The 10,252-nt window shown below is 40.2% G+C and overlaps 1 protein-coding gene across 1 annotated transcript; it reads right to left on the bottom strand.

The window, feature by feature from the left end:
- Window positions 1-333: 333 nt before the first annotated feature.
- Window positions 334-4,180, bottom strand: SPINK13 (serine peptidase inhibitor Kazal type 13). Its single transcript, XM_059695352.1, has 4 exons — window positions 4,090-4,180; window positions 2,641-2,675; window positions 1,416-1,552; window positions 334-598 (listed from the first exon to the last, which is right to left on the bottom strand). Exons 1-4 carry the CDS (start codon window positions 4,157-4,159, stop codon window positions 541-543), a joined length of 300 nt encoding a protein of 99 aa, XP_059551335.1. The 5' UTR covers window positions 4,160-4,180; the 3' UTR covers window positions 334-540.
- Between the last annotated feature and the right edge of the window lie 6,072 nt (window positions 4,181-10,252).

The following is a 10,252-nucleotide window of genomic DNA, read 5'->3' as shown; positions in this document are numbered from 1 at the left end:
CTGAGGAAGAAATCACTAAGAAATTGTTAAAAAATAATATGAAGTGATATGAAAAAAATAGCAAATAGCAAATAAAGTTTCTAAACATATAACAGAGACCAAAATGCATAGATATGTCACAATACACATTTATATACTATATATGAGGCCCCTAGAACCATAAGAAATGCAAAAAATTCACTGTAAATAACTAATTCTCGAATTGTCCCCCTTAAAAATCAAATTGCCCGCCCCCCCGCCCCCCTCCCTCCCCGTAAGGCATGTGTCCCATGTTGGGAACCACTGTCTTAGACCCACACACAGTGAAAGCTGACTTTAAATAATCGTCACCCAGGGATGAACACTGAACAACTTTTGTGTTATAATGTTTATTTGTAATAAATGCAGTATTTAGTTCTCCATTAGCTTAATTTTTCCCCCCAATTTCATTACAAATTTGGGTGCAGCATAGACAGGCATGTTATTTATTATACATCCTCAAATGCCAAGAGAAATGATTTTCAGAATTAAGTAATGAAAAGAATAAGTGAATGGAACACTCTATTGCACACGCTCACATTTTCCATAGTGACCAAACTTAATACGATGACCAAATTCCCTAAAGAGAAGACAAAAAAAGATTAGCATCACAAGGAAAGTGGACATTGTTACACATTCTCTTATCTTTCAAATGTCATCCTAAGAAAGAGAGATGCTTTTACAGTTGCCTTTATACCCATCTCTTCTCCATTCCTGCTCATCACCACCACAGCTTGCCTATTCCTCCTCTCTGTCATGATTATTCAAAGTGTTATGTGAAATTTTTCAACAGAGAATCTTTCATCCCCTAACCCATTCCTATTCTGATACCTTTCCATTCAACATAGCAATGCCAGATTTTTTCTACCAGGAAGTAAAAAATAACTACAATAATATGATGCACAATTCACATAGTTCACACACTCTGCTCAAATTCTCACTAGGTTTGCATGCCCATAGCTACAGTCTATTCTCTAATATTTATACTTTCCAGAAGTTAGCCTCTGCCTAACTTTCCATCCTTATATATCACTGTTATCTAAATATTATATATTTGGATATATTTATGTAACATTATATAACATTCCTTTCAACACACTTTTCTCTCTGTTTTCCTAAACACATTGCACATTTTATCAATTCCCAATGTTTTCTCAAGCAATGAGACCTGTGTAAATTGCCTATTCTATTTTCTTTTGCATTTTTTGTTTTGTTGAATGTTCATTACATTAAAAAAAAGAAATCACTATATATTTAGTCTGTCTGCAATCTTTTGTGAATAATAGTGGCTACTGAAAAAAATCCCATGCATTAGTAAATCCAGCTCCTTGGCTAAGATTATTTGACATTTCTGTGAAGAAATATAGAGGAAAAATGACATTTTAACTGGAACTTACCACTGAGCAAGACAAAAGAAACACTCATTCTGAAAAGTGTGGCCGTTTGAAGCACAAACAGGGGCAGCTATAGCAGGGCATTCTGGTTCATCTGGTTCATAAAGGAGATCCATTGGAAAGTACATCCTACATGGGGGCTGCAAATAATATAAAATATCATGTGGATGATGATTGATAGATTTCTTCTGTTTATTCCTATCCTGCCACTACTGCCCCACATAGAAATAACATCAATTATTACTCGTCAGTTGATCTTTTATAAGGATTTTCTCTGTTTTGGTCTACGGTCAGGCAGGTTTTTTTTTGTTTTGTTTTGTTTTTTGTTTTTTCCTGACAGCAGTGTCTTTGCTCATCCCACCATTTCTTCAAGTATGAGCATTATAACATCTCAGCTTCAACCCCAAATGCAAAGTTTTCATTTAAACTAGGAGTACCAATGCCAGAAACTCACTATCAGGAGTATGTGAGCTAGAGGACAGGGTGAGGGCTTGTCAGAAACAGACTTATAGATACAGAGAACAGAGTGATGATGCTTGCCAGCGGGGAGGGATTTGGGGGGACTAGGCAAAAGAGGTGAAGGGATTAAGAAGTACAGATGGGTGGTTACAAAACAATCATGGAGATAGAAAGTACATGACAGGGAATATCTATGCTAATTAGACCGGACGACCTTCCGGATGAAGCTGGAACTGCGAGGGCCAAGGCAAGCTGACGCGGCTGCGAGGGTCAAGCCCCTTGCATGAATTTTGTATATCGGGCCTCTAGTCATCAATAATATTATAATAACTATGCATAGTGCCAGGTGGGTACTTGAAAATTTAGGGTGATCATTTATCTAACTTATATGGTTGTATAAGCACGATGCTGTACACCTGAAACTAAGATAAAATAATATTGAATAGCAACTTTAATTGAAAAATAAAATTAAAAAAAAAGATTTAGGGTTTATATTGAGACTGGAAATAATTCCTGTATATACCATGGTTTAGCCTTGAGACCTTGAACAAGTGACAGGTATGGTTTCATTTAATGCTCAGAAGTATATTTTCCTACCATCATGCTTATGTTACCTGGGTATAAATATAAGTCTGGAGAGGTTAAGATACATGTCCAAGGTCACAAAAATATTTCCATTCTACTTTACCACTATGAAGTTTTAGGGCTCTTATGTCAAGAAAGTGATCAGGTTAGAATCAGAATTCAGAATTGAGAAATTTAAATTTACTGGAGGCCATTTAGCAGGGTCCCGTGGTCTCAGTCCTGCAAATAAAGACACAATAGATTAAAAAAAAGTTTTCCATAGAGTATGATTTCACTTATTGAAGTTACTAATTGAATAAAGAAGTATAATTTAATTACTCATTTGCACAAAATTATACAACGGAATTTATGAGTGGTAACTACTTTATATATTTATTTATTCTTTCTTTTATTTTCACAGTCCTGACTTCATTTATAAATTTGCTGTGTCATTGAGAAAAGAGTAAAAACCTTTCAGGATTGTATACATAATGTGCCAACTATATTATTTTCATTAAGTAACTTGGCTTTTGTTGGCTTTAGTGTCATCTTCACTGTAAGTGGGATAAGTATATGGCTCAATATGGCTTGGCTGGGTGTGGCTCAGCAGTTGAGCACTGACCCAGGAACCAAGAGGTCGCAAGGTTTGGTTCCGGTTGGGGCACAAGCCCAGGTTTTGGGCTCCATCCCAGGAGACAGCCGATCAATGATTCTCTCTCACTGATGTTTCTATCTCTGTCTCCCTCTCCCTTCCCATCTGAAATCAATAAAAAATATATATATTGTAAAAAGTTCAACATGATACAGTAAATAAAGTATTAGGCTTGTTCCTATCAAGAGGCTGAATTAAAGATGACAGTGAATGATGAGAAAACCTAGGAGTTCCCTGAGGCCTAGAGAGGCTGAGAGATTCAGTGAGCTGGTTTGTGTGAGTGGTGCTGGTGTTGCCTGGGGATAGAGGATGACCAGCTGGATGTGGGAGAATGAAATAAGATCTATTATAGTTCTGCTCTTCCTTATCTCTCACCACCAGATGATATTTAAAATATCCAAGAATACATGTTTCCAATGAGAGTATTATGCTAAGTAAAATAAGTCAAACAGGAAAGGACAGAAACTATGATTTCACTCACATGTGGGATATTAAACAAAAAGTGACAAACGAACAAATGAAAACAAATTCAACGAGTAGCTACCTATAGCATGCTATTGTTTATGTAAGAAAGTAGGAGGAATAATAAATGTACATATATATGTTTATTTGAGCAACAAAAAAAAATACAAGTAAGATAAAGTAGAATCTAATGAGATTGGGTACATGAAGATGATGGTGGGATTGGAGTAAAAGGAAAAGGGTATGGAGGCAATGACATATATTTGAACCTAAACTTTTGTTCATTTTCTTTATGTTCAAAATAATTTTGAATTGCCCTTATGATTTTACTTGGCCCATGCATCATGTAGAGGCATGTTACTTAGTTTTCAGATAGTGATGTTTCTAATAATGATGCCCAATTGATACCAATTTGCATTATCAAGCCCAAAGGCCCATGTTTCAGCAAAACATTTTCCATCCATTCATGTTATTCTTTTTCTTCCCTACAACTAAAAGAAAATCAGATGTTTCTCTCCCAAGACACACACATTTGCTTACCTGAAAAAACAGTAGGTGCCCAAGTGGAGGAGACCAAGAAAAATACGATCATGCATGGAAAGGCAGCCATTCGATCTCACTTAATGTCCTGCTTGGGTGAGGCCTGTGAAAATGCTCAGGAGAGTTAATTCCTAATCCCTTGCACAGCTGGTTTTCCAAAGATGGAATAACCCAGCACCCTGAGGTGGTGCCATTTCCATACACTTGGCCATGGCTGTCTCACCTTGTCCTGGTTTCCAGGGATTCAGACCAGAGAGGGCCCTTCTGTTCTAAATAAGGAAAGAAAACAATTACAATAACTTTTTCTTTTTTCTTTACCAGCAGCCAGTGTGTAGTTCCTATCCTGGTTTGGAAGAGGAATCAGGCTCAGGGCTTTCACAAGGGCTGACCTCGGGCATGTTACCTACAAACAGGCTCACCCTAAAATAGATCCTCTCCACTATACACTCATGCTAGTGACTGAGGACTATAAGAATTTTTAAGAATTCAGAAATCACAGGTGTGAACTCAGGTCTGTCCTGCATCATCAGGAAAATGTCATTTTATAATGCAAGTCATTTGATTCCCAGGGACCAACCAATTTCTCCCACACTGAAGTCTTCCTTTTCCTAATGAAGTTTCTTTTTCCAGGCCAGTTACCTGCACTCAAATACAAGGAATGAATTAAAATTGGAATTGTTGGTCCTGGGGCATAATTATGTATATCTTCCCTGATGCAAGAATAAGTATATATAGCTATAGCTAGATCTAGAATTAATTTTTATGATTTTTATAAATTATATGACTCATATATAGGTACACAATGATTTTTATGACTCATATGCAGATACTCATGGATAGATATGACAAATGATATCTATATCTATATCTATCTGAGTGCAAATTCAGGCTTCAACCTCTTTTAGAAATGTGAGCCTGAGAAGCATGAACTTCATAGGATATTGAGAAGATCAAGTGATATTAATATACATAAAGAGCATAACTATATTAAATTGCCAATTTCTTTGGCCAAACTCTTCTTTTGTAAGGATGGGAATACTGAGGCCCAGAGAAGATACTTTCCAAGTCATTTTATTACCTTCCTCATGCCCTACTCTATCCATTCTGTCTCTTCTCCAAAGCACAGCTGGTGGGCACATAGAGAAATGAGGAAGGAAAACGTTAGCTATGAAGTTTTCCCTAAGATACAGGGAAATCTACTGACAGAGAAGAAAGCCAAAGAGATCCCAGAACAGACTTGGTGCATGGGTAGGGGTGAAGAGATGCTACCTGAATAAGGCTGCTACCAAAAGTCAGCCTGTTGTAGTCATTCCGAGGTTACGGCTAGCCTCGAGCAGTCTCGCTGTGGCCAGGCACACCTAAGGCTATTTCCTGGTTTGCTCTGTCCACCTCCCTGAACCACTCCTTGTGATGTTTCATGCTCCAGTAGGCAAGGATAGCCCTGGAGGTTCTGTACTTGTGGTTTTTATAGAGGGAAGAGCACATAAGAATAGAGCCACACTTGTTTTATAATGATTACTAATGTTGCCAACTATAGATAAGAGGTTTTCTTGCAGACCCTGGGAAACTGGAGGATGTGCTGCAAGAAGAAAATACATTTTAAAAGCAGACCAAGAACAGGACACCCTTTGATTTGGTTGCTGTGCCCAGACTGACCCACTCCAGGAGTTTGCCTCAGGAATGCTGACCATCTCCTGGTCCCAGGAACGGGCTGAGCTGTTTGTAACATCATAGAAGATTAGCCCCCTTGTTATCGGACTTGGAGCTCCTGAAGGCCGGACTGCAGGCCCTACCCACCTCCTTTGCCGAGAGCAGAATTTCCAGGGTGACCAACTGCTCTCCCCATACTGCCAACATTATTGGAATAAACACTCATACATTATTCAACCCTGTCTCTGCTTAATTTGGCTCAAGTAGCGACAGGCAGCCTCATACCCATTGTGTCCAGAATCAGTTTCTCATTGTGGATCATAAGAACAAGAAAAAATTGCATACTAAATATCTGATGACATTTGCAAATCAGATTACCTACCACATTCCAGATGATGTGATGAACTTTCTTGTTGAATTCAATACTAGTTCCAATCTTTGCCATCTCCTCTCCCCACTGAAGTCACTCCTGCTTTTCAGAAGGTTTACTTGTTTTATCCTTCTAGGACATGATTTCTGATATTAGCCTGGGACACTCTGGCACCATAACCAATCATCTTTGCAATACCCAAGCCTCCCCAAATCTCCACTTATTTCCCTCCGCTACATATCAACTTAGGGAAGCCTGAAAATTATTTGCCATTATCGGGCACATTTTTATTTCCTAGACTTTAATCTCTCCTTTTGCTGCTGTATAGTCTCTTCCCAGCCTGAGTCCCAAGGTCTGACATTTATAATTAGCCCTCTGATGTGACCGTACTCTCTTGACACCCTTCTCTTTACTCCTTCCTCTTTCTTCCAACCTGGGCCAAATGTAGTTTTCTATTTTCCTGGTCCAGAGATTGTTTGTGGAGCAAGGAGATAACAAATTCCACACAATGGACTCTACAGTCCTGCTATAATCAGCTAAGCCCTCTAGATTCCTAAGGAAGCCTCCTATTTAATGTCATGTTGCCTCCTATGCCACCCATCTCCATATCATTTCTTTTTACTCATTTTTAAAAGCTATCTGACCTCACTTCCTCTACCTTACTTTGAATGGGAAACTTCACCTCTTCTTTATGGATCAGGGTAGCCTCAGGATGGATAGCCCCTCTTTTTCTCCCTTTGCCATAAAATTAATTTTTCCATCTACCTTATTTTATCATCTCCATATCAATTTCCCTAGATATCTTCACATTTATCCATCTCTTTCTTTCTGCCAGTACCTGGTTATATGGTTGACATTCCTAATCACAATAATCCCATGAGGTTTATACTACTCTTAAACTTGTATAAAAAAGAAAAAAAACTGAGGCTGATAATTCATTTGCTGACACCAGCTAGTAACAAAGCTACTAATGGGTAGAGATGGGATTCAAACACACGTTTAGCTCCAAAGTCCATGTTCACTTATTTTCTCTAACTTTGGTCAACAATGTTCCCTTCCTTTAACTTATTATCCATTAGTCTTCTTAAACCAATACCATAAATCTCCTTTGTGATAGCCTATGCCTTTCTTAGCCAGTGTCTTTGATTTCCCCCTCCTTTTCCCTCTTTCCAAAGCCAGTACTTTTAATCTCTCTACAATACTGCTTCCTAGATAATTAAATTGTATGCTCTATGAAGGAACAGACTCCATCTATACCCAATTTTGACCTTGTAAATGTAGTGCATTGTAATTTTTTAACCACTTGATAGGTATTCAGTAATATATGCAAAAGGAAGAAAGGAATCCACTCATCTTTTTTTTTTCTTACTGTGTATATTCTTGAAAATGTGTTTTCACCAATTTATTGACTTGATTTTTTTGTCTTTTTAAGATACTTTTTATTTCTGGACAACCTGCAGCATAGGAATCATAAGAAAAACCTGAAGACCCTCCTAGCCACCCCCCTGCCAGCCCTGGCTGTGGCCAGAGGAAGAGGCTGGGGTTCCACCATCAGGCTGCCCAGCTTGAAGGCAATTTTCATGGGTGGCTTCCTCTGGAGCTCCACCACCACTGCTGCTGCTGCTGCTGAGGGTAGAGAGGGAGCCCAAGGGCCATGCTGGAGGGCTGGGATGAGGATAGCAGTCTTTGAATCTAGGCTGACTGGGGAAGTGGGCATCCTTGCTTCCAGGCTAGCTGGGTGATTGGCAGGGTATTTGGAATTCTTATCGGTTGGTGGAACCTCTTGGTTTGAGGAAACACTGTAAGTGAGGTCACGGGCGTGGCAGGGCCTTACCCTGGTACTATGGCCCTTCATCTTGGTTTTCATGCTATCTAGAATTAGTAAATCTTCATGATATTATTATATTTTCTTTATGTTATTGACTCCTGGATCTCATGCTGGTTCTTCATTATTTCTGGTCCCTGAGGGTCCAAGTCACCCCAGGGTGGCTTAATGTATGGCCTCAGTTCCTCCTCCTGGTCCATATTGACCCATGGGTCCTTTATTATATCTTCCAGGGTTGGTCTTTAGCTGGGGTCAATAGTCATTCATTTTTTTTTAAGTTGTTGACATTCTAGAGACATAAAAGATAGTTCACAGAAGTGCCCACTCAATATCCATTTTTTCTCTTGCCCAAAGGTCAGCCCCACAAATGGCAGACTCCCTGTCAACATCCTGTAGAGAACTACCCCCAGGCTCCATATGTCAATCTTCGGGCCATAATAGGGTTGGAACGTCAAGATTTCTGGGACCATATAGGCAAAGGATCCACAGAAGGCGCTCAGTTTCTAATCTGTAAATTTCGTACTAATGCCAAATGCTACTTTGAATGTCATATCACCCTCTGAATATGTTCTATGGCTTCAGGTCCCTATGTACGATGTCCCTCTGGTGGCAGTACTGTATTGCTGATATACCTGGTGAAACATGGTTCGGGCTTCCTCTTCAGTCATGCATCCACATTCCCCCACATAATCAAATAAGTGACCTCTGCTCACATACTCCATGAAGAGATACAGTTTGTCCTGGGTGGCAAACACCCCAAATAATTGTGATGTTTAGGTGATTCAAGCCTTTAAGACAATGAAGTTCTCTCAAATCTTCAGAGGAGCCCCACAAATTCACAACTTTCACAGCCACGTCTGTGCCAGGCAAAGTGTGCCAGGCCAACCTCACCTCTGCAAAGGATCCCTTGCCTATGGTGTTCAGGAGGATGTAATCACCAATATGCTGCTCCTCATTGATGGGGATGGCTGCAGTCATTAGACATAATGACTTAAAGAAAAAGAAAAAGAAGACAAAGTAACTTAGTCCAAATCACATGAAGAGAGGAGCATGACGCAGAGTTTCCAGTGTCTAGCACAGTGAGTGGCAACAAAATAAGTGTTTAATAAATATTTGTTCATTGGATTAACAGAAGAGTTTGGGGGAACAAAAAATACAGCCAACTATTTATTTAAAGTGATTCATAAAACATCTCAAAAAGCAAGTCATGTTCTGTCCTCACTCAGCTTTTGGGACAGATAAGATAGGACAGAGGAGGGCTGAATACATATGAATCATCATTATTACACTTTTATCCTTGTGTGTGTGGGGGGGTGAAATTGGATTGAAATCCACTTTTAAAACATCAAATAGGCTAAATTAGTCTTATTTCATGCTTTAGTAAAGAGAGATTCCCTCAGTTTAGCTATTCCTTTAATTGTTCACTTAAAAAACTTCACAAGGAAGGACAGAAGATGGCGGCCAGCAGGATGGCAGTGAGAGAGAGAGTGTGAGTGAGTGAGGTAGCAAAAGGGGAGTTTATGGACGTGTGTGGTGTGTGTATGTGAGGGAGGGACAGTTAGACCCTGCAGGACTTTCAGGGGCTGGTGGACCAGGCTCTCCTAGACAGAGAGCCCCTGCTACTTCTGAAATCACTCCCTGGGTGGCCAGCTCTGACAGAAACCATTCCATCTTGAAGGGGAGAGCTACTATGACTAGGAATCCAGCCTCACCACCACCCAGACTGGCCTAAGACACCACCCTGGACCCTACAGGCACTCCAGCCAAATGCCTGCTGCCTCAGCTGCAGACCCACGGACACTGGGACTCCAGCCTCCTTGGATGCGGGTTCCTGTGGGTCCTGGAGTGTGCCCCCCTCCCAATGGCCTCGGACTGTGCTCCCTGCCCACCAAGACCGCAGAGTCAGCCTCGGCCCCGCACATCCCATGCCGGGAGCCGGTCCATCCTTGCTGTTTCAAGGGACCTGGCATATATGGCATATGGTTCTTGATATGTTTGCTCACCTTCTTGGCGCTGTGTTTTAGCCAAGGTCACCTCTCCGAGAAGGGTTGAATCCCCAGGTAGGGATTTTCCCCTGAAGTTAGGGAGGGAATAAAGCCCCTCAACTGGGTGCCAGGCGGGTAATTAATCCCTTTAACTACGAACAATCATGCTTAAACTACATAATCTTTTCTCCCTGGAATGGAGATAAGAAACGCCCTAACCTTTGTAATAGAGATTGATAGGATTGAATCAACTGGTATAAATACAGTTGTAACAAGACAGAAAGACTCAGAACTTAGAACAGAATCAAGAACACAGAATTCAGAACACAGAAT

This window comes from Myotis daubentonii, chromosome 5, assembly GCF_963259705.1.
Source record: "Myotis daubentonii chromosome 5, mMyoDau2.1, whole genome shotgun sequence".
NCBI classification, from domain to species: Eukaryota; Metazoa; Chordata; class Mammalia; order Chiroptera; family Vespertilionidae; genus Myotis; species Myotis daubentonii.
Note: the sequence above shows the minus strand (reverse complement) of the source record. Positions and strands in the feature narration are given on the sequence as shown.